Source organism: Erithacus rubecula (assembly GCF_903797595.1).
Source record: "Erithacus rubecula genome assembly, chromosome: 6".
Classification (NCBI taxonomy): Eukaryota; Metazoa; Chordata; class Aves; order Passeriformes; family Muscicapidae; genus Erithacus; species Erithacus rubecula.
The window spans coordinates 1,450,620-1,476,455 of record NC_136688.1 but is presented as its reverse complement, the minus strand read 5'-3'; the positions used below and the strand labels follow the sequence as shown (position 1 = coordinate 1,476,455).

The window sequence follows — 25,836 nt, the reverse complement described above, 5'->3', positions numbered from 1 at the left end:
TCATTCCCTAAACAGAACAAGAGCATTTATGGCAAAAACATTTTAATAAATCATGTTTTAATAGAGGCATTATCTCCATCCCATGTTATTTTGGAGTGATCATAATGCACATATTGATCTTCATGCTGTACTGCAAGTATTTAAGTTCATGTCTTTGCAAAGCACTTTTGAAGATACAAAAAAGTCAAAACATACTGGTCAATTCTTTTAGCCTTGTTTTTCAATAATTTTCCACAATCCACAAAAATTGAAGAACAAATTAGAACACACAATCCTCATCCTGCAGGGTATGCTTCCTTATGTCAAACAAGTTTTATATGTTCATACATACATATGGCAACAAAATAATTTGGAGTCCTGGCAGAGGAAATAATAGGATCTCTGTTAATTACTAACAGCAGTCATACTAGCTAGAGAGCAAAGACTCCCCCAGATATAAAACACACCCTAAGGAATCTACCCCCATTCCCCCCCCCAACCCAAAAAAAAATCTAGACACTAAAAATTTCTATCCTGTTTCTGACAGGATGGAGAGATTAAATGCCATCCCCTGAAGTATTAAAGTAAAAAATGAGTGGAGTGAAGTAACCTCCCCAGTCCCAGCTCAAAACTGAGCAGTAGTGCCATGGATTCAGAGAGGTAAAACCTTAAACCAAGCCTTAAAGCAAAGGCTGCTGCAAAGCATTACAAGGCAAAAGGAGTTTTAAGGACTGGTGTTAGGCAGAAGATTTGAATGAGGAGTCAAGAGAAATGGAGAGCCTTGCCCAAGAAAAAGCTTTTCACTGAATGCATTTAGGGCTGGTTCAGGAAAGAAGAAGCTATTAAAGGATCCAAAGAGGCCGAGTGACAGGCTGATAATACAATTTTCACATCTGGTTAGTTCATTATTGTAACTTGATCCTCCATCTCAGATTTTTTTTGCACTTTGGCACAATCTATCCCTGGGAACTCGTAAAGTGTTACCCTTTAATGTGTGGTTTCCTAGCTTGAAATAGAAATATACAATGCATGGTGGTGCAAAATTCTGCCAGCAATATTCTGCAATGTATTTCTGCAAGTCTGCAGGTTCTTCCCTCCTTTAACTTTCGTATTGATATGTAATTGTTCTTTGGTGCTAAGAATTCATTATTCCATTGACTTCTTCTGGTTTTTAGAGTCCCAAATCCTTATAAATCGATTAGAGGCCCGAAGATTAAATTGGGAAGAGAAAATTGTAAAATGAAGGTGACAAGATACTTATCCTAATGTAACAGTACATTTCTAATTTTCTTAATTTTAACCCCATGGCATCTTTCCTCAGAGCAAGGACACATGATACTAACATAAAAGTACTCTAAAATACAACAGTATTAACTTCCAATATTAATTTCAGAAGTACAAGTGGTATATTCCTCATCCAGAAACTGCCTTCCTTTGTATAATTTTGATTTTAAAAACAAGACTGGTCCACAGAATTGCTGATGATTGCAGGACAAGGCTGAGAATTCAGAATGACAAGCAGCGTTATCTCATCTGTCTGCGATTCCCTTTCACTAAAGACTGGTTTTGTTACATGGCTCTGAAATTACTAACCACCAGCAATGTACTAGTGTTAAACTATTCTACTGTACCAGTGGAACAAAACCAAATGAAGGGCAGAAAGAAATCAAAGTGCAAGTTGGGTGAATAAAAGTTACAGATACACACACTCAACAACACACCCTGAAGTGCTGCACTTCACATTGTGGATGTCTTTCCAAGGTGCCTTGGTACAGCAGATGACATTTAGAAAACAGCCCAGGAGTAAAGAGAAAGCAGCCAAAATGCTGGTTTTATTATATCCTACAGTTACAATACTTCCAACACTTATTTATATTATGAAGTATTCTTTAGGTAGCATCATATATCTTTGTTTTTCTGCTGTTAACAAGAAATCATGGAGGCTTGACTTGTGTCTTTTGAAATATGGACTAATGAAAAACAAACAAAAGAAATTACTGACAAATGCTTGCATTGGCATTAGCCAACCATCGTGCTTTGTTGATCCTACAACACAAAACAAGCATATGAAAACAGGCTGTATTCTTCTAGCAAGAGCAACCTGATATGCAAATTAAACAGTCTATTTAGTTCACTTGAGCTGTGTTTGATCAAGCAAGATGTATCACTTCAATGCTATTTCTATACACTCATTTTTTGCACATTTCTGGGATGAAGTGGCAATACAACTGGGAGGGGTGAGACCACAGCTCTTTCAGTCAAACCCAAGGCAGCTGCAGTTGAGCTACCTGAGATGGGGATCTGACAGGAAAACCTCAGTGCAGGGTTTCCCATAAGCACACTGCCCCAGAGCATACTTGTGACTCCTGGAGACCCTGCCCCAGCCCTGCTCAGTGAGTTTGTCAGTACCAGCTGAGTCAAGACCATCCTGGACAGTGACATCATACCAGATTTGCTCCTCCAGCCCCTGTGCTGCTCCCTGGCCATGCAAGCACCTGCTACTGCCATGGCTGGTTGCCAGCAGAGGTGTCCCAGCCCTGCACCAGGAGTGCCAACAAATAGGGCAAGAGGAAAGAGAGATGCTGTCCCTGCATGAGAAATAGCACATGGCTACTCCTGAACCCTTGGCAGAGCTTTGCCTCGATAAAACGCCTGCAAGGGAAGTGGCAATCTCCAGACACTTAATCTACTTAGTCTGGCCACCAGCAGGCAACAATTCAATAAGGACCAGCGAACAGCACTGTGGGTAACTTGATTTGGAGCTATTAAAATTACTTAGAAATAAGAGGACTATGTAGTGTCTTAAATGACTCTATCCCACCATCATTTTCAAAAGGAATTTTTATGTGCCGGTCATGAATGCAATTCCATACCTGTCAGCAATCAAAACTGAAGGGATAAGCTAATGAAAAGGAAATAGTCCCTCTTTTTGGACATGAACTGAGGTCTACATGCATCTGAGGAACACAGAAATCAACCCCAAGATATGCAAAGCTGGATACAAGACTTGTCAGGGCATTCAGTGTTTTGTCTGTCCCTCAGTAAGGTGCACTGAAAACAGCTAGAGGTTTCAGCAATTACCCCAAGCCCTGCAAAGATTCAGATTTAAGCTCTGGCATGAAGCCTTTCCTTAATTTTAAAACTGACCACATGAAAATATTTCAATACGAGTATTTTCATGTTTTAGCCCACACCTTGTCCCTATGAAAAGTAACACTTCCTCTCCATCATTTGTCATGCCATTTTGTAGAGGCAGATCTGACAAACTGGACAAGGTTAACAGGATGGTGATTTAAAGTTTAGCACATCCCAAAGTGGAATGGTCTCAAGAAAAACATCAAGCAACAAGTTTTAAATCACTCTGGAAATCTTTAGGCCCTGAGTGTTTGTGTTACAGTTTGTAACACAGGCTGTGAACCTTGAAATGTTTCTCAAGTGAAAAGTGTTCTGTAAATTTGGGATTTGAGTGCTGTAAGGTTCTAGATGACTCAGAATTATGTGCAGTCTTGTAGCTTCTAACACTTTCACCTGGCCATTTAGGACCTTCCATGACCTATTTTATCTTTACACATAAAACCAGTCAAAACAACATTGTTTACTGAGTGTGGACTGATCATCCAAAAAATTTGCTGGTGATAAATATGCTCCTACCCACCTTCCACAGCTAAGGAATATAGTGAGAGCAAGGTGAATGGTTTAATATGTGTATAAAGAAAGCCAGGTTTGAAATGCAAAAGAAACACCAAATTACAGAGCAGTCCAGGTTGGAAGGAACCAGCTGAAGGTCTCAAGCCCAGCATCCTGCTCAGAGCCAGGTTGTCTGTGAGATCAGGGTGCTCAGCTCTTCACCCACTTGAAAACCCACCAGGATGAAGTCTTCAAACCTCTCTGGATACTCCTATTGCTTGACTGTCCTAACAGGGGGAAAACTTTAGATCCTGTCACACTGGAATATCTGTCATTCCAGCTGGACTGGTTCTTACCCTACTCTTTTCCTTGGCTATTTCTCCAGAGCCCTGAGACCACAGACCAGGCCAGCAGCACAGTCCCAGGATCAGGCAGCCAGCAGGGAGCAAGCAATGAGCCCAACATCTCCAACAGCAGTCTTGCTTGCAGCACTCACAGTGGAGGTGCAAATTGTTCTGCAAAACCCCTAAACATTTAGGCCTTATTCCATGTACCTAAAAATCATCTGCCATGTAAAAAAAATGTAAAGAAACTGAAGCAAACTTTCTCCCTAGCCACATGCTGACATTTGCAAAGAGATTTTCACACCAAGAATACTTAGAAACACACCTTAAAAAGCAACCAGAAAGAAATTCAGAATTTTCTTTGTGTTCTGTTATTCTCAAAAGCAGTGGGAACCTGCAGGTGCTCATTTTTATGGCCCTCAAGGGCCAACTCTAGGTGTGAACAGTGGGAGATAAACAAGATGGAAATTATTTGCATCATGGACATAGTGTTCTGTATTTCATATTCTGTAAAGGTTGCAAAAGCCTAACCGTGGGGAGGAGGAGGGATTTATTCCAGTAATGGAAAGGGAAGTAGAGAGTGATGAAGGTGAAACATTTTGCTAGCCTGTCATAGTTAATGCAAAATGGCATAGGAATGGGAGCACCACTTTTGAGCATTATAGAAATGGCATAATGAGATTTCCTTATCAACTGGAGGAAACATGATTGAATAGATTATGATCTCTGAAAGAAACAGATGTAATTTACCTTAAATTATCAAGTGCCTATGAGAAAGAGACTTATTCATGAAATAAACAGAATAACCAATACAAAGGGGCTATATATGCAAAACAAAAGCCCCCTTCACTGTTCTTGCTCAACCATTCTTGACAAATAGACATCAAAAGACCCATTAAAGCTAGTCAGCTGTTGCATTAGTCATTTGCATATGAAAAATTAACTGCTTGTCTAAAGCACCAGCACTCAGTTGTGGGGCCATAGCTCTTTTTAGCACAGAAAATATTACCCTGCAGTAAATACTTAGCTTCAATGTAGCAGAAGATGGACTTGGGTGTGGTAGGAATCCACATGACAGAAAATGACTGCTAATACTGGAAAAAAAATGGAAGGCTTTATATTCTCAGTGTTAACTCTGCTACAGAGGGAATTCCTTTGGTACCTCTCATTTCCCTGGTATAGTGATGCTGAGATATTAAAATGAATGACAAGTGTTAGGGCTGTTTGGGGCTCATCAAAATGATGTACCTACAGAAGCTGCCCCCAGCTCATATTCCAGCACAGCTCAGTGAGGTGGTGCCAGGTGCAGACTTGCTACTGCAAGCATAAGCCACCTGATACCACTGGCAATTCCTCAGTCACAGAGAAATCTCACAGTGGAGAGAAGCTGATCTTTGGCTCTTGTTCACTAGAGACAAGAGTAAATGCTCATTTAGGACCTAGCATAGCATACAAGAAAAATTTGTCCAAACTAATTGGCTTTAGATAGAAGTCATGTCGCTCATCCCATTGCCAGAGTTTCCAGTTGTATTCAGAGCCTCACACAGAAGACAGAGGTCTAATAATGTGAGGTACAAGGAGATCCTGTTTCAAGAACTCTTGAGAAGGACTGTACTTTTCACTGGGTGTTGGTTAGTGAATCCCCTTTATTTTCCATAAAGGAAAATTCAAGATGATGAGCAGAAAATAAAGTATTTTCTTACCAAAGTTCCCCAAGCTGATCTCTCTGGTGTCTACTCGCATCTCTAGGGCCTTCACTTGCTTCAGATCATCTACCCCTGCCAAAATTTTCTGTAAAGATAAGCAAAAATATATGAGTACTCTCATGCAATAAACCAGATGTCACAGCAGCAAAAGGCATAGAAAGATTTTCAACCAGTTTTTTGTCAACATATATTTCAGGGTTAACATGGCTAGATGTGCTATCACATTGAAATGAATGTAGTAGTCAAAGATCTTTCTTTCCTTATAGCCCCAAAATACTCTACCCTCCCAAAACTTATACATTGCTTTTAAGAGTCAAGGTTCAGGGTTACATTCAAGCTGCAAACCAGCAGCAGACCTACATGCCAGCTAGCTTCACTTGAACAGTATGTCCATGCTTTAAGATTTGCACAAGTCTTGCACTAATACTCAGTAGATAGAAAGTGATAGCCTTAAACATCACCTGTAATTCAAAAGGTGTTGGTAGTAAAATCCAGCAAAACACAGTTTACCTTTTAATCCTAAAATAATAACAAGAAACATGATTTTAGCTCAAGCAGCTCACTTTTCTGGCAGAAGACTACACTAATTACAAGAATTATGAATTTCTTTGAAAGTATCTAGGCAATGCAAATGGAGGCCTTCCAAATCCTTCATTATTTTTACAAAATTGTAGTAATTGGATGAACCACTGCATTATGCAAGGATGTGTTGTGAATGCAGACTCTTTCCTAATATCCTAAAGTCTGTATTGATATATACATGTCCATTTTGCCTTGCTAGGGGTAAGCAGGAGGAACAAAACAAGCAGAAGCTATACACAGAGGAGAGAGGGAAGCTTTAAGACTGTCAGTAAAAATTACAGCAAGGCTGTGAAATCCTAAGATGCCAGGCTGCAGCTCCACAAGGAACTGAAGCAATCTCACATTACCACTGCTCTCATCCCTTATTTCTTCCTGCTGTGATCCAGTTTCTCTCTCCCCTTTTCCCTCACTCGGGGTGCATATCCCAACACCTCCTTTGCATCAGCTCAGTTGCATGAATTCAACAAAGCAGACCAGAAGAACTGTATCCTTTCTTCCTCATGGCTTAGTGGTTCCTGGAGGGGTCTGAAATAATCCTTGAGAAAATAAAAGCAAGGTTTATCTGTCATGCTAACTGCCTGAAATTGTTGATGCTATACATAGTGGTGAAACTTCTAAATTTTCACCTTTCTGTGTCAAAAGAATTAGGATGTGGGGCTGAACATATCCACTTCAAAGAAATGTCTGACCCTGGGACCAGAGTTTCCTCCTCAATGATGCAACCAAGAGCAGGGGTTGAAAGTATTGCCACCAATCTTTTGGGCCTTTACTTAAGGTGAAGGCAGAAAGTCATTCAGTAACCACCATGGACAGGAGACAAATTTTCTCACTATTAAAAAGCTACAACATTCTTTAGGGTTTTTTTAATAAGGGAGAACTTATTCATTAGAAGGGAATGTGTAGGACGACTTCTGTTTATGAGTTTTGGGAAGAAAAAATAACCATGAAAATATCCAGTTAATTTTGCAAGGAAAAAATGGTGGTTGCAACATTCCTGCTCACTAGGTAACATTTTTATTGTGCACAAGTGGCTGCAACTTCCTCTGATGTTTCCACATCCTCTTACAAAGGACCAAAACTAGTCTGAGTGTAACAGAGATTGCAGTTCAAAAGGACGTGGTTTCCAGAAAAAAACTGAGCATTCCTTCTTGAAAACTTTCTAAGGTCTTGACTTGCACTCCTAAGAAACAGCATTATCCAATACCTTCAACTGCTTTTGAACTACTTTTAAAACATTAAATTTAAATATTTTTTAATGTTATTTTTATTTTTTCAAACTGATTTTAAGCAGGCTGAACATAAGAAAGTTTCTAAGACTCTATTCCCACGTGCAGCCACCGCAAAAAGTGTTTTGATCTTGTAAAGGCAGCAAACTTAACAGCTACAGACTGCTTTCTCTCTCCAAGTGAGCACAATATCCTCATGGCAAGACACATTTTGCAGTAACCCTTTTCAGCAGATGACACTGTCTGTCACATAGCACGAGATTATGTGTGAAACAAGAGCTAGCCGATGTCCTGGCATAAAATCATGCACCCAGATTGCTGGATTCAGATGCAAGTTCACTGTCACTAAAGGAAGGAGTTTCTGAAAAATACCTCCCTGCTTGCCATCAAATTAGTTTTAAGAGCCTACATCAGAACAGGAAGAAGTCTCAGAACAAGTTATAAGCTTGCACACTTTGTCAGCCGAGTAGCAAAAGGTCCTGATACCGCAAAGAGCCTTTACTCCTTATTTAGCCCTTTTCTGCTCTGCTGTCTGCAAGTTCCCTGCATGCTGTCCTTCCCCTGCTGTATTCCAGACCGCCTGCCTTCACAGTTCTGCTCCCTGATCTTTCGTTTCAAAATCCAAGTATAAAATCGGCACAAAGTTCTCTTCACTCCTCATCTAGGGTTCCCTAATCCTTTTCCTCATACCAGGGATTACCAGTGTCATTCCTTGCTCTCTTTTCCTCTTCCTGATCCATCACTCATACCTTTTCCACTGTCTGAGAGATGAGCTGCTTAGTGCACCCGTATTTTTGTACTGCAGCAGGCAGAACTGTGCCTCCAGTGCTGGAAAGGGTTATTGGCAGCCATCACCAGCTCTTTGAACTATAGATAGCTGTCCTGAAGCATGTGCTAGCCAGATGTGACAAACCCCAGATATATTCTCAGTGCCCACCTCCCTGTTCCGCATTTCCAAGAGTCTCTGTGACAATCTCTGTCCTTCCATCTGCTGATGGTGAAGGGATGCTGGGACAGCTTGAAACCAATTTGCTGTGGGATGCACAAGCTAGTGTAGTACATGAAGGAAATGAGAAATGCTCTTGGGTGGGGGATATGAGCTCATTTAAAGGTACTAAAGCACTGAGACCCCAGCTGCTGATTGCAGGCGAGTCAGCAAGCAAAGGTCAGGGTGGCACTTCGAGAGAAGGATTCATGGGGAATGGTTCCTGTGGAAGATAGTTAGGACATTACTACTCTCCAAACACCATTCTTGGCATGCTGGTGCACCTGCAAGTGTGATACTCCTCACATCACTGAGAAAATTCTGACACCAGGAGTGGGGGACATTTAAGGAAGGACATGGAAACATTTAAGCAAAGATGAAACCTATTTAGCAGGATCTTCTATTTATGCTGTTATTTAATGTCAAAACATGGGAACCTTCATCATCATTTGAAAGGAGGGATATTTTGGATGAATTTTGCTCCAAGAGAAAAAAAACCCCATGACCCAACACATTGAAGGGGTCATCAGCTTGGACAGAGAGATGTCTGGCACCATGTGAATAGAAAGGATGCTACAGTGCTCTGTCTCTCTTTATTCCTGGGGCCATCCCAGGTCTAGGACAGGCTCCTGCCCTAATTCAGAGGTGTCCCACTGTGGTTTCAGGTAATGACTGCCTGCCCATAGCTTAATGGGCTGTTCTGACAGCCAGGGACAGAATGTCTCTGCCTGTGCCCCAGGAATGCTTACAGACATGAAGGTGTTGTACCATCTAAGTGTTTCTTTGGCTGTTTCCAGCTGCTCAGCCTCCAAATAGAGCAAACAGAAAAGGACGAACTAGGCAAACAGTGGGATATATTCAGTTATTTTAAATCAAAAAGATACCTTGAAAAAAACCAATATAATTTTAAGATGACTGTTAGTGTTATGAGAGGACTCTGCTTGCCACTCATCTGCAGCCCTGCAAGGTAGGTATCAGTTAGAGATGTTTTCTGAAGAATCAAACATCAAAATCCTTCTGGCACATCATGTTCAAGTAGGTGTCCTGAAAGGCTGATTCTGAGCAGCAGTTTTACACTCCACTGTGAATTTGTTTATTTGAAAGGACACCTTTCCATGGTAAAGCACAAGTCTTAGAAGATACTTTGAATATGCATAAGTAACACAAAGGTGAATAAAGTTCACTTCACCTTTTTTTCACCTTCTTCAAATTAGGAGTAAAACTATTATTCATGAAGAAGCTATTGGTAAATAATTTAACCAGCATTTTAAGAAGCAAGTCCATGATGTTTCACAAACCATTCCCACCATGCAAAATGTCTGGCCAACTGGGGACTGCCCACTGGTTTGGAAAGCTTCTCCTCTGACTGGCAAGAAAAGCCAGTAAGTATTCTGTAAAAAATTGCAAGTGAGAAATACTTCTGTGCTTGCAGAGCTTCCCAACTGGTGGAGAAGTCACCTGGAGATGCTGGGAAATCCAGTTCAAGTTCCACTTGCAGCCATCTGTAAATGCCTTAATTGGCAAATAATATCTGTTCAGTCAAAACTGGCATACACAATTGATGTCTTCTCTCTTCTCTAGATTTTTCACATACTCTAAGAAAAGTAGGCATGTTGCTGAGGAACAAGTTGCATGCAGCTGTCAGAGAAATATTTCCAGCTGTGCATTTATTTTGCTGATCCTGGTTAATTTGGCTAAGACAGGAATTCCTGAGTGGTGAGATTGCTCTCTTTGAATACTGCACCTGTATGCAAATTCTAGATTCATGTCCATTCATGTGTTTATCACTTTTTTTTTTTTAATTCCCAACTCAAGTATAATCTTTCCTTCACCAAAAAAAAAAAGTTGCTAAATGTATGACAAAATATTTATTCTAAGAAGAAAAATATTAGCTAATTGAGGTCTTAAGTGATTCAATGAAAGGGAACAGAACTTCTATGGCCTCACAGGCAAACTCCCTTTCAAAAGGGCTAAATGCTGAAGATGCCCCTAACCAAAATATTTAGCTGTATTTAACTACTTTCTTCATATATATATAAATACATTCTTCTCTCAGCTCAGATGAAGAGGTTAGCTAGATGCTACAAAAAGAGATTTTCTTGGCTTCTATGGGAAGTGTAGATGAGGCAGTAAATATGACATTTAAGTAGTGGTGGATGCATTAGTAAAGATGTCTTTATTCTTGTGCTGAAGCCCCCATGTCACACCAGCAGATCCACATGAATAGGTCCTTGCCTAGTCTTGCTATCTACAGCTCAGCTCCTCACTGACTCATGCTGGGGATTCACAGTTCTGACACCTTTTTTTAAACCAGTATTAAGGATCTGATGTGGCAAGCTGCTGGGAAATCTAACTGCAAACTGCAGCAGGCATGTAGAGCACCAGAAACAAGATGGGAGGGACACTGATCTCCCAGAAATACCACGTGCCACTTCTGTAGGTGGAAAAAACCCCTCAGTTTCAACTATGTCCTGAATTAACAGGTAGGTCAGGAGTAGACAGGATAGTAGACATTCTTACATCAGTTTTTCTTGGATTTGTTTTAAGGATTTACTTTCCCTCACAGAGATATAAAAAAAGTTATACCCCAACAGTAGCTACAATCGTTGTTCAAGATTGTGTCACTGAACATGGAAAGGTCAGGACTGTAATTAGTTAAACACTGGTGGCTGTAAGTAAATGAATATCTGAGTTTTATCATATAAAAGCATATATTTGTGTGTGTACACATATAAAGATTCCTGGCATGAAAATTTGAAAGCAAAACATCAGATGCCTAAGTAGCAACTACAAGTCTTCACTACTGTTTAAGTATTAGTGTTAGGAGAGGAACTTATAACACAAAAGTTTTGAAACTAAAGGAGGGTTTGTAAATTTTTTTCCAGTTCAAATTATTACCTCTACTCTGTCTATCTTGAGGAGTCTGATCTAACTTTGAAACTACCTACCCTTGGAGCAGAGGATCCCTCAAACTTTAAAAAAAAAAGTTATACATTTCTAATAAAGAATTCAGCAGATCCAAATTCAATCAAATTCAGTTACTTCCATTCTCTTATTCAACAAAATTTATCAAGATTCTGCACTTCCTTGATGTCCAGTTTTCCCCTCAAATCCATTTATCTTACAACAGTGAGGAAAACTTTCTGCAAAAGGAAAAAGGAAACAATTGAGCCATTACAGCAAGAATCCAATCTGTTGTTCCAGGACCCTCCAGCATTTTCTCTTTCCCACGAGGATGAGTGCATACCATATGAAATACACCCTAACCTCCTGAGCAACAAAACTAAACACCACATCCGAACACGTGTTCCTAAGTTTGCAAAACACGATTAGTTGGAGCAGGATCAATAAAAAGCAGAATTAGAGAAATACTTCCTTTCTTCTCTAAAGATCACACACAAACGTGATTGGGTTTTATAATGTGACAATGTCTGGAAGATCATTTGACCTTGTAAAATGAGTTTCTTCTGCGAAATGGAATGCTTTTAGTGGAAGTCAGGAAAAGATCCTTTGCAAACAGCAGGGAGAGGATGGGGGTTGATAGAACAAAATAAAAATGTGATTAAAGACAGGTGGCGCCCTTAATTTCAGTTTCTCCACATTTAATGAAAAATCTGTGTCTCAGCCCTAACAGAGTTAAAAATTAATTGCCCATTGCTAGCCAGTTTTCAGAACAAAGTGAGAATTTGCTCACCCTGGTATTCTACAATATCTGACAGCCACCCATAAGGATGAGCAGAGCAGGGAAATATTAATAGGAAAATAACTAGGAAAATAGAGAGCTGAAAATATTAATAGGACAGGTATAAATGGAAAAGCAAGAATGCCTATTCATATAGAGGAAGATTAAAGAGTACAACAGAAAATTGATATTGATACTAGCAGAAAGAATAAAAATGACATCTAATGATACCAACACTTGCATCAAAAGATTTTGACCTGTAGTCTGGATGAAGGACATTCAGATATAAAGATGTTAACACAACAGTGCAGCAAGAGAGCTGGCAGCAAGAATAAACTAGAAGTTGTGGTTAACATAATGGAAATAATGAAATCATACAGGATTTGAGGTGAACATTATGCTGAAACAAGGCTACAGAAGGCTACAAACTCTGTGGTGAATGAGCATAAAGTCTAGGTGAGGGGATCCTCAATGAGAGAAAAAAAAAATGGGCAATGGCCCAATGGTTTTATAGAAGTAGTCTTTTATTCTGCACAGTCCAAGAAGGCAAAATGGAAAGAAAAAAAAAATCAGTCAAAGCAAACTTTCCTCTCTTTGGGGGAAAACAATGCAGCAAGCAGATAAAAAGTAAAGGAACAAGTATCACAAGTTTTAGAGAGTTCTTAATAATGCAGACTGCTAATGGAGACTGCTAATTGTTTCACTACAAAATAGCCATTCCCCTGGAAAAGGGGCAAAATGAGTCAAATGTGCAGGTAGAAATGAGGCTGCAGGCTGCAGTTCAAGGTGCCCAATATCCACAGTCTGCACATCTAGACTGTGCAGCTTCCCTAAACTCAAACCAAACTGGTGCAAGCAGACCATTTGGAGGACAAGGAGTACTCAGGAACATCCATAAGGTGTCCAAAAATTTGCCTACACAACACTGAAGTGTGGCTCATGCCCTCATTTGAATATAAAACAATTTTACTTTAATGAGCCTGTATTTTAGAAGTCTATTAATCTCCTTCTCAGAACACTTGAACAGATACAATCAATAATTCCTAAAATATTCACAACAATAACACAATCTAAAAGATACTGCAATTGTATTGATTTAAGCAAGACAATCTTTCAAACCATTTGACTGTCAATGACATGTGGGTCTTGAAAGAATTATGCATGTGAAAACTTGTTTTGCATTAAATATTTGAACATTCTAAACATTTGCAAATCCAGAAGAAGTAAACTCATGGCAGCAGTGGTTTCCATTTGACCAGCATAAAGGTCAGAGAATAGGTAGATGGGGTATGTTATTAAAACAAGCTATAAACACTGTAAATGTTTCCTTGACAATGTCATGTAGTTTTCCTCTGAGCAGGAAGTATCCCAGCTATGCCAACACAAATGCTGAGCTCCAGGGCAGGAAATAACTGTGTCCAGAAAAATTAGCAGGACAGTGTACTTCATTTAAAAGAATCTTTGAAATTAGATTCTTTACAAATGCTAAAACTCACAATCTCAAAAAAGGCAAAACTCAATTATTTAACTTCTTATCTGCACTTTTAAAAAAGTTACAAAATAAGAAATAGGAACTTCATGGGATATAGGTAACCTTGTCTTATACAGACTTTTCTGCTTACAGTTTGCTGTGAACTTTAGTTCACAGCAGCAGAGGTTCAGAAAGAGAACTTCATGCCAATGAAAGAACTTCCTAAGGGTTTCATTCAGACTTGATTGAATCAGAGGGCAACTGTTTTGGTTACTCTAATGAGCTTTGGTTCGTGCCCTAAAAGTACAGACTAATCTGAGAAGTTCCCATCAGATTTATACAGGCCACAAACACATTAGGCTGGTCCAATTCTATGCCAGGTTTTAAAAAAAGACTAAGAAGTGGTCAGAGGTTCTCATGAGACCAAGGAAAGCGAATGGCATAAACTGCTGCGTGGTTGTGTGGTCTATCTCCAGAATGCTCAAAATACCCACTCTGCAGAAACGGGTTTTTGCATCTCCAACCATTTTATAAACACTAAAAGACTTGGCTAATTAGGGAGCAATAGTTCTGCCTAATCTACAGCACATGGTCAAAATGGTGAGTGGAATGTAGCTGGGAGTGGCTGGGGAGCAGTGTGAGCCTGCAGCTGGAATCTGCTCCCTGTGGAAGCTCTGTCTCTCCACTGGTGCTGTGGATACACGGGGGATTATGGATGCTTGCCATCACCAGCCTGGCTGCTGGGAGCACCTGAACCACAGCCTTGGCAGCCTCCTCTGTCTTTCACAAACGCTCCCCAGCAGAAGAGAGGTTCTTCTGTAGGTCTGCAACATAGAAAGCCTCTCTCCTCAAGTTCTGCTCTCAGTTCTCCCTTTCTTTAGCACAGGAAAGTGACGTGGTTTGGTCAGCTCCTACACATCCCACAGGATTTCACCCTTCATTAGTCCTGAGCAAGTACAATACAGTGTGCAACCAAATATTCTAAAACAAAGTGAATTCCTTCATGAAGATTTCAGCATGTTACTCTTTTCAATAGGCTGCATACCAAAATAATTTCCCTCAGTTTAAAAGCAACATGGCTTTCAAATATGCTTTGAAATTCCTCCCACTTTGACATGTATATTCTATCATTAGCAGAATATTTTAATTGGCTTTTTAGCAGGACAGAAGATTTCACTAACTCAGAGGAAAAAAACCTGCTTTTAAAGTTACATTTCCAATCTCTAGAAAAAGATTGATGTAAATTCTTTTTCTAATGTTAAGATTCAAGGTACTCCAGATGGCATTAATGAGATCTGTATAGACTATAATTATGCTACCTGTACTTTTCTTCACTCTACTTCAAGAATTCTGGCAATAAACACAGCCACATTCATGCTGGGAATACTTTTGACATAGAACAAGGTGAAAGGAGGACAAACATTTGATATACTTTCATAAGACAGAATCTACTTTACACAGAAAGCTAAATGTCAGAGAGGCAACAATCCACAATCAGTACAATAGCAGTTGGAAGGTTAATACAGCTCTGTATATGCCAGTTTGCCTCTTCCACTTCATTAAAAAGTTGGATGCCTACTCACCAGTTTCCTGGGGGAAAGATGTTCATCCATAAACAGCTCTCCATCATCTTTAATCAATGGACTGGGATTTGGGTTGCCTTGCCAATTCAAATCAGTCTCCTGGTCTTCAGATGAGCCTGGATGAGAAACTCTGTCAGGGTTCCACTTCAGGTCCATCTCAACATGCTTTGAACAAAAGGACAACAAGCACTCTGATTTTTCTACCCGTATTTATTATTTTCCTGTCAGCAAAATTTATTTTGACTCCTATTGCAAGACAGAAGATGCCTATGGAGACACAGGTTTCTTTAATCAGCACAAACCCAAAGCTATACATTATGTAACAGATGATCTTCCTTTTCTTCACCCTCAAGAGCTACCCAAGCCCCACACCTTATTCAGTTTTGAGTGTAAACTATTCTTTGCAGGTATACAGGAAGCCAGGTGTGCCTATAGCTCTGTACAAAGAAAGCTGAGAACAATCAACTTGGGACTCTAGTCATCCTTCTCCAGTGCCAGTGAGCTTCCCACCCACACAGGCTCCCTACCTACCCATTTCCTCTTGAGAAATATGAACAACACTCAGCAAAACTCTGCTGGACTGCAGACTGCAATTGCCAGTACTGAGACACAACCCCACCTCTCTCAAGCACTTTGAATTCTCACTGCAGGTTGCATGGTCAGAACCTGTCTGTATTTGCTGCCCTAAACCAAATATCCCAGCACTGTTACTGACTTTAGGTTAGGCAGGCAATGGCTACTGACTTCAAGATCTGAAGACAGTCTTGGAGAAAATAAATTTAAAATACAATTTAAATAAAATTGTGTATGCTTCAAGTGAGGAATGAAACACAAAGTTTGAAGATGAAGCACTTCAAATGAGGTCATTCTTCAATTCCCAAAGATATCACTTTCACAGAAATATTAACAATTAACTTTGAAATATGAGAGTAAGCATATGTACACCCGTTAGAGTCAAAAAGCAATTGGCTGTACCCAAATGGTACAAGCATTACTGTGATTTATACAGCTATTTACCACTACTTGGCAACAAGGAAGTATCACAGCTGGAAACACTGCTGTAACAACAAAAGGCTAGACTAGAGAAAAGCTGTCTTGCTCTACTGAAGGGACACCTGCAGTTTTGTTCTGTTCTTCACTGCGAAGCAATATTTATTCGGAGTGCTGGAAAAGTAATTAAATGATCAAGCTAATCATAACTGGCTGACAAAGCCTCAGTGGTGGCCAAGACCTGAGAATTACCACTTTCCTTCTTCCTTCATACTAATACACAGTTAAACACAGGAGTAATTTCTGCTAGGAAAAATAGGAGTTCTGACTGCTCAGCTGGTCATCTCTATTTGAGAGGACTGACTCAGTAGAAGGTGAAAGAGGTTTGGATCAAAAAGATTTCTTCCTCTGACTACTCAAATTCTTCACTTGCACAAGAAATAAGAAATTTGAAAGACTGAAATGCCAGAAAAACCAGCAGCCCTTATCAAAACAAAAACAGCAACAAAAAATTTGATGACACACCAAACCTCTCCCTGCAGATTCTCCTGCACTAGGAAGGAAGGAACCAAACCCTCAGATTCCTAAGTGCTCCTTCTGTACACTCATCAGAGCAGAAGAAGCCCACAGAAAGTAAAGCCTATTTTTTCCAGATCACTGCACCTACCTGGCAAGCACTTCTACAGGAGAAGCTGACTGCTTAAATGTGCCACACCTAAGTCACAGCAATATTCAATGTCTAAAAAAACATGTTCAGGAACAAATTCTTCAGAGTGACAGAACTCCTTTCAATCTTTCTTACTGGCTTATAAAAGAACCACCATGAAGTGAATTGAGTAGTGATATTTGCAGCTTCTAAAACCTCAGTGTGCCCACAGTAGTGTAAGGACAACTTTCACACCTCAGCCCATTAGGAAAGAAAAGAAACATCAAGAAGAGTTTCTTGCATTTTAGAAGAAAAATTACAATACATAAATTTCTATTACCTGTTTCTTTTTCTAAAGAATTCTAGAATTTCTCAGACTTTTTTCCCTCTACTTCTTTTAGAACAGGTCAGTATGATTTAGTCAGTACAGATTTGCAAGAGTCATCAGTTGTCCAAGAAAATTAAAGAATCTTCTGTGATATGAAGACCTTCTGGTGTCATTATTTTCCTAAGAAGGAATTATTTTGATCAGTAACTGATTTGGAGTAGAATACTTTTGTCACATAAATTCTGGAATCCTTTGCCAATTGGACAAGACTTGTGTTGGATTGTGTGCAAGTACTGGTGGTTCTTTCTAAGTCAAGTGAGGATTGTTATTATCCAGAGAATCTTGTATGCTATCAGAGCCAGGTGGAGCAATAGTCAAAGGACACTGATGTAATATGTGAGTGCAAAATGAGATAACAGCAGGATTTTGTAGATGCAGGCTGCAAAGAGTTAACACACTTGCATAAAATAAATTCCTGTTTTCCCTCTGTTGGGCCATCACCATCACATTTCAGAACATCCTCAAATCTTTGAAATGTTGATACAGCATTTACTCTAGGCTTGACAAGGAGATCAATTTGTGGCTTAATATCTGAAGTAATACTTTGTTTTATACTTCCTGCTATTGATCTGCTGTTGTAATTATTGTAACATTGGATTAGTGAGGAGAAAAGTATTTTCATTACAAATTGTTTGGGATCAAGTTGAATTATTGTCAGCGAGCAAAACTATTTTCTTACATGTTTCTATCACTTCAAAGCTTTCTCCAGAGAAGAATCAATCTCCTCCTGAGCATAGATCAAAATAACATCCTCAAAATGGGATTGTAAAAAAAAACTAAGAGTGCCAGAATCCTAGTTGTAAGGTGTTAATATTTTATAAAATGCATGAATCTCTGAAATCTCTAGCACTGTGTAGGAGCAAGGAGGGGGCTTGGCACATTTGTCCTCCTAGAGACACAGGAGTCACATTGCTTATTTTCATCAGGCCCATCTGATGAAGCTACAGCTCTGCCAAAGGCACAGGACAAACCAAGGCTGACCCAAACTAGCATTAGCCTCAGTGGCACAGCTTACAGGGACTACAAAGACTTTTTTGACACTAGAGAGGTCTGAAACGTCATGAGGCTGAAGATTTCCTTCACAGACAAGGTGGTGGCACTGGATGTATGTTGGATCTGTGTGCTGAATAGAACCATTCCCACAGGGACACACAAGGGTGGAAACTAACTGCACCTTGCACAAACCTGCAGTGGATCCAGTGGGACAGCAAGACTGGTAAGCACATGAGTGTGTCAGGGAAGAGATGATGGAAAATAATGGAGTTTTATACTGCAGTGAACACTGAGAAGAATAAGAGATTGAAAGAAACCAATACATTTGTTTTGGTAGGATTTGCATCAAAAATCTTAACTTGGCAGGCTCTTACTTGTGTGGATAAGTAGAAGCATATAATCATTGAATGCAGGAAAAATCAATGACCAGAGAAGTGAGATGGAAGATTTTGAATTCTACAAAGAGTTAATCTGTCAATGTTCTCCACTGCTGCTACTCTCCTTACCCAAGTGAGTGTGTGTAATCATGGTAAGTTATTCAATTCACAGACATGTTGTGACAGTTCATTAAAAACTGCAGGACATTTTCAACATATATAAATACCAGTAATAAAAACCATTATTAAAATTAAATGATCCTTGGAACAACATGTTATTTAAAATCCCCTCAGAATACAGTAATTTGCTGGAAAGAAATTGGCAGAGAACAGTTATTTGATGTTCTTAGGGTCTGACAATCTGGTAAGACTCCAAGATTTTATTTTGCTGCAACAAGATTTATTGAAGACTCAGTGATAGAATTGTGTATTCTTCATTAAATATATATTAATATACATTTTAAATTCAGCAATTGCCAGAAATGTTTGACTCAATATTAATTACGGCTTCTTAAGACTGGTACAGAACCTCTGAATTGTGACTAGGCACAATAATTTCTAATGCAGCCTTCATGACATTACCTGAACATCTTGTCCAAGCAGTTACTGCTTAAAAACAAAACAACCCCCCAAAAAATGGTCACTAATCAAAATTCACTCTAGGAAAGGCATATACCTCTACCTATTAACATCCCATACAAAAAGGAATTTTTACTGCCTCAGGCCAGCTTCTCAACCAGCATCCTCTCCTGCTCTGTGGCTACTCATGCCTTCACTGGACACCAAGGCTGCCATTCCACTGGGGGTACTGCAGTCTCTGGGCACTAATCTATATTTTTGGTCATCACCCAAAACATTCTATAGGAAGAATACCTATTTGAGAACCATTGTGCTATCTATCCCTTCATGACAGGAAGCTTTCACTGCAGACTTCCATTTCTCTTGTCTTGCATAATGTAATTTTTGTCTGTTTAATTCTGAATCACAAACTACAGTAGTGCCCATACTGTTACCACTGACAGAGAATGAAAACAAAGAATTCTGTATTTACTATAGATTTGACAAAACATTTGGTTTACAAGTCTCAAGGGAACTATGAGTGCCTTTTCTAAGTGTAATTTTGCACAAGTGCACTGCAGATAACCTCTTCTGGAAAATAACTGTTTGGGCAGCTGGAATTTACTATGATGTCATCAGGAAACTACTGTTACAATAATCCACCCATAATGGCAAAAACAGTTCCTGCAACATTCATGTAATATAAAGCATCCTGCAACACATCAGTCTATTTTAGCAGGTGCAGCTTCTAAAAAGCTGAAAAATAAAACACCAGTCCTGTTATTAATATGACCTTTTTGTGTGTGTATGACTAAACAATCTGATTTTAATCTTCTGGGTTTTTTTAAGCAGAACAAGATAACCACTTCAGTAATGCTACTTTAATATCAAGGGATCATGCAAACACTATAAAGAGCATTCATAAATATTCTACTTCTGTGCCCCACTAAAGAAAAAAAGCTTTTAGTGGAAAGCTGAAATATTAAGAAAACAATATCCCATCTAATATAATTAAAATTTCACTGACTTCAATGAGACTGAATGACTTGAATGCTTACAATGATATTTCCATGTAACTGCTCAGTCAATTTGAGGCCATGGTTCAAGCATCCAAATGTGCACACAAAGCAAGTGTACTGCTTTATCTCATTGTTTACCTTCCTTATTTATGGTTTTAAAAGCTGCAAGAGTGTTCTGACAGTTCTTTGCTATTAAATATAAATCCTTCTCTGCAGTTAGCACAACCATGGCAGGTAAGCTTTGGGATCTGTCCCACAGACTCCTCAGGGAAAGCTCTTGAGAGTTTTGTGGACCTTGTAATACCTCTATACTTGGAACTGAGTTCAAACCGTGCTGTCACTCAAAGCAGCAGTGACCCCAGAGAAGAAAATGCATGGTACACACCCAGACACAGTTGAGATTAAAAATGTCTAATATTCTTTTAAAACATAAGAGTAATAATAAAAAGGCAATGCCTTTAAATATCACCTATTTCTCCTTTGTATAGCTACAGATTTGATGTAGATATATAAAATAATAATTTCATAATTACAGTTGCATATACAATACTTTCCCCCTCAGATCCTGCTGAGCAGGGTGACAAGAAATGTTTTATCATATGAGCTGGCAATGTCCCTATATTACATAATTCTGGAGCTAGCTTGCAAAATTTTCAAGGGAACTTCCCTGTCTGACCATCCAGGAGCCATTCCGGCAGTCACATTCCCAGCACCCCAGACTTTCACTGCTGGGACCAAAGCCCCTTCACAGTGGGTGGCTCCAGAGAGCCCACAGGTTCCCCTCTTGATCCCTGTGCACCTCACACTCACATGGTCAGACAGGGTTTGGCTCAGCCCTGGGTTTCCCCCAGCAGAGTCCCAGATGTCTGGATTCTAAAATAATTTACTCATGGTGCAGTAACACAGAAACAGCTCGAGCTGGTGCATCTGGGGAGGGACCCTCAACAAAGGAATCCCCAGGTTTTGTACCCTCCATGCCTGGGATAGTCTGGGGTCTTTCTGCTGAGCCCTTGGCTCCTGTTGTGTCCCAGTGTCCGGTCACCAGGCCAGTGCCACAGGTCCCTGTGCAAAGGGCAGCACCAGCTCACAGCCCCTTGCCTGGGGCTCCCACCCAGGCACAACCTGCAGCTCTCACTGCAGCTGCACACCCAGTACCTGCTCTAAGTATATTCCTCAACAAAATGTCCTTATAGCAGGATGTAAAAGCAGATCATTCTCTATTATATGTTCTATTACGTGCCAAAGAAAAAGAAACCAAAGTCCAATCAATTGGTTTTAGTTTTTACAGTCCTGTGGTGGAAGGTGATCAGTGGTAATTTCTGTCTGGCTACAAATGTTCATTGATTCTCTCTGACTAAAGTCTCCAGACAGTGGCTATGGATGAGTATGGATTAACTAAATCCTTAGATGAAACTGCAAGATGCTACAGATTGAGGGTTTTTTTTTCATGTAAAAGTGAACTTCCTGCTGTAAGAAAAAGTCTCAAGAGGCTCTTCTGCTATCTATCCCCACAATGAGCCCTAGAAAAGCAAAGAAGAGAGCAGGATGTGGAGATAATTGTTGAACAACAGGGGTTATGGAAAAACAGAACTCCAAGATACCAACACCTTCAGTCTCAGAGGGTTTCCAAATACTCTTTCAATTGTTTCAGTGCACTAGATAATAATAAATCCCTCACCAGTTTATCAAGGTAGCCTGGAATCAGAAAACTACATTTGGCTCTTCATGGCCACAAGCTGCCACAAGGTTTTATCCAACAGTGTCCTGATGTTAAATAAGGGAGAAATTAGGCTGGTCTAGTTAAAATCCTTTTTTCCTTATAAAGGGGTCCTATCATGGATAGCTAATGACAAGGTACACAGGAATCAACATATCTGTGCTTGTCACACACACAGACCCTTCCTTAGATGTAGATGTCACTGGAAGATGAATTTACCTTCTTTGCATTTAAAAGGCATAATTCAGCAATTACTTAAAAATTCAGATGCTAGGCATGTTGTTAGACATACTAAAAAAGGACACAAGCAAAGAAAGGTTTTGCAGAATCTGTATTTTTCCAAGATGAACAAATATATTCTAACCCATGGACTCACAACTGAGTGACAGTCCAAAGGTGCAGAGAAGAAAAACTGTGGTTTTGGTTTTCACAAGAATTTTAAGTATCCACCACTTAGAAGAATTTCCAGATTCCACTTGAGAAAAGGACAATAAAAATGGACCTTTTTTTCCCCCCCCCAGCTACTACTGCATTGCATTTATGAGCCTTTTGAAATGCAAACTTCTGTGCAGGATGAAAATGCATCAGATATGGCATTTCTGAGTTTCAACATACTCTGGCTGTCCTCAAACAATTTTCAGTCCATTTTGTTTGGTAATTAAACTATTTGAAGCAAGAGATTCCCTCCTGGCCTGCAAAGCCATTTGCAGAGCTGCTGGGAAGTTTCTGATTTTCATGTGTTGCTCACATGGGACAGATTGTATAAAAAGAGATAGATTCTAGATGAACTTGTAGAAAAACACTGAACAGTGGGTGATGCCACAGAAGCTTATTTAGTAACAGACATTGCCAAAATATTAGCAAGAGCAGAAGATTCACAGTGAAAAGCGACCCTTGGGAAATCAGTTTGGGCTACTGATGAGGTGGCATTATAACTGTCCTGCTGGGCCAAGGCAACTGCTGTAGTGAGAAACAGAAACAGATCCTTTAAAAACACTATCAGAAGCAGAGATAGTGATCCTTTCCCTGGCATGCTGCTGTAATTTCTGGCAATCAGTATCTTCACAGTCCAAAAGGTGAGTTGTATTCAACAGCTGGGGAGGTTTATGGGGAAGCAGTAATTTGTCATGGCTCAGGACATGACAAATAGTCACCCAATGACTAAAGAAGGCACAGAAATTTCATCAGGAAGTAGTTTTAAAAACTGAGAAAGTGTGTTTTTGCATTGTATTTATTTAAATTGTGGAAGATAGGCATAGGTTGCTTGGAGGCTAAATTTAGAAATGAGGTCAACAGCAGTTGGAATTATGGAGGATACATCCAACTGTCCATGCCTTTCATTAAATTATAGCTTTCTTTTGCATCATCTCACTTCATCTCCTCTTCTCTCTGAAGCATTTCATTGAAAGAATTTCAATTCTACTATTCACCCTCAGGATGACCAGCTTTGCACAAGAGTTGGCCAAAATTCAAGATAGGGGCATAGAGACAATACATGAACCTCCATGGTTTTCAACCCCTGTTCTCAGGAGCTTTAACACTGTCTGTTTGACCAGCTGCAAGATTGTATTTTCAGATAACAAACACAATAGCTGAATGTTCTTTCCCAAGTATCAATAATTTACTTAAACCCTTTCATTCTGTATATGTTTCTTCTGCCCACTTTGAACTTGGGTGGATACTCCATTAAAATAAAGCAAAACCATGACCAACCACCACATATGTAGGCACACTGAAAAAAAAGAAAGGAAAAGAAAACCAAGGTAGTTTTAGAAGTTCATTCTAAAAAATAATTTAGAACTAAAGATGCAAAATATGCAAAATAAACAGTGAGCTTACTATACTTTGAATGCTACTTCCAGATGTGAGAAGCTATAGTCAAAGAAATGTGTGCTTTCTAATTTTTTTTATATCAATAATGTTTCTTTGAACTAGCCACAATCTTTTTCTTTTAGTACAGACATGTTAGTATTTATTGCATCTGCCATGGCAAATCTGGTCTTATGATTTGTATTATAGCAAGTACTTGTGACCCTACTGATATTAAATAGCTTTTGCTTCCAAATTTTTTCAAGCCCACATGTGACTCCATAGAAGGTATAAAAGCACTAACCATTATAATAGTAAACTAAAATGTCAGTTTTGGTGATTGTCATTGACAGGTCAGACCTACAAAAGCACAGTCGTTCCCAGTGTTAAAGCCAAGAGAGAGAGCACAAAGTCCAGGAAAAAAAAAAAAAATCACCACAACCTCCACAACAAAATCTGTTAATGTCAGCAACTCTGAGATCTGACATGCCTGAACACTCTACTTTTAATGCAAGATTTTAGGCAAACTGAAACCAGACAAAATATCATGAAGAAAAATAATACCATTAAATGGGAGAGTAATTTTAAAAAGTTCTGAAACATTTTCAGTAATTTGCACATTAGAAATTATCTTACCTTTTCCTCCAATGCCACTGCTGTTCTGCATCATTTCCCATTCCTCTCCTACAGAGATTTTAATTCAGTAGTCACAACTGTTTATCTTCATTTATCTTGACTGACAGGTGCTCATAGTGCTATTTAATTGTTCCATGTCCTGCTAAAACAACAGTAAGAACACAGTCTTCAAGAGAACAAAAAACAAAACAACAAAACAAATCCAAGAGATTCTGAGCACTTAGCAATTAATAAAGAGAAGTACTTTATTCATGTAGCAGCAGAAGTCCATGCTCAATAGGGCTTAAAAGTGGAACAGGACACGAAGCAGTGGAGCCTGGAAGAACTTAATGAAAGTATAATTCATTAGAGCTCCCAAAGAGACCATGAGAAGGTGAAGGACTTGACAGAGAAGAATCTACATAGTTGGACAAAAAGAAGTTTTTTACTGAACAAAAAGAGCACTGATTTTCTGGTTGGAGTAAGTTGATTCTGTGTTAGAGAAAATGTTGCCATTGAGGTAGCACGGGATAAAAGGTTAATGTCAATATTTAGCATACTTTCACTGTATCAGTTGTCAGAAAATGTTGCCATGTAAAAGCAGTCGAAATGGAAAATAATAGGTGAGCAGGAACATTTGTATGAGGAATCAATAGCTATAGAAAATAGGTGCAGAACAGGATAGCACAGGCCTCACAGACACGAAAAGGAGAGCTGAAGGTACCAAATTAACTAATTACTGACTGCTCAAAACTAGGAGGGGGTATAGTGAGTTTCTTGCTGACAGAAACGATTTTCCACAGCACAGAGGGCTCAGGAGTAGGACAGGGAGCACACCTGAGCCCTTTCTGCAAGAAGCTGAATGAAAGTTAAAGCCCCTGAGTTTGGCACCAGCAAATCTCCTCAGCCCTTCAGGAGAAGCTGAGGAGGGCCCATGGAGGAGCACTTCTCTCCGTGTGAAATACCTGGGGATACTTCTACAGCTTACACCTGCCCAGGATTATTTATTCATCAACTTTGTTCTCCTCAGAGCTCCACCGAAACAAAATTTAAACACCCTGTTACATCTACCAGAACACAAACACAGACTTTCAGTCTCAGACCTCAGCTGCTTTCCACCTGCACATGGGCTGGATTGCTATCATGCTGCACATGCTTTGGTGGGGTTTGCAAACTCTGGGAAGCATTGGGGGTGTCCCGCACCAGGACAGCGTGTCCCTCACCGGTCCCTGTGTCCCTCACCAGACCAGCGCGTCCCACACGGGCCCTTTTTGGCCGCCCTTTAAACCGGGCGCACACGCTCTGGGAAAGGAGGGGAACCAGCCCCCCCCCCCCACACACACACACACACAGACACCTCGGGGCTCCCTCCGGTGTCCCACGGGCCGGTTCCTACCTGCGGGCCGTGCCGGGGCCGCGGGGACAACGGGAGAGCGGCGGGGACGCGGCGGCAGCGGCCGCTGGTCGCCCGGCAACGCCGGGGCCGCGGCACCTGGAGCCACCCGGGCCCGCCCATCCATCCCTCCATCCACCCGTCCC

At 40.0% G+C, this 25,836-nt stretch overlaps 1 protein-coding gene across 6 annotated transcripts in view; it reads right to left on the bottom strand.

The window, feature by feature from the left end:
• Positions 1-25,836, bottom strand: part of LRRC56 (leucine rich repeat containing 56) — a 58,824-nt gene that overhangs the window by 32,704 nt on the left and 284 nt on the right. For 2 of the 6 annotated variants that reach the window (XM_079310028.1, XM_079310027.1), the window contains exons 1-3: positions 24,319-24,457; positions 15,186-15,350; positions 5,654-5,741 (exon numbers count right to left, since the gene is read on the bottom strand). In XM_079310028.1, the coding sequence (XP_079166154.1) occupies positions 5,654-5,741; positions 15,186-15,341 (244 nt within the window). In that variant the 5' untranslated portion in view covers positions 15,342-15,350; positions 24,319-24,457. Of the gene's footprint in view, positions 1-5,653; positions 5,742-15,185; positions 15,351-24,318; positions 24,461-25,400; positions 25,423-25,693; positions 25,822-25,836 lie in introns of those variants that run through there. The other 4 variants (XM_079310025.1, XM_079310026.1, XM_079310024.1 and 1 more) reach the window with 4 other exon arrangements.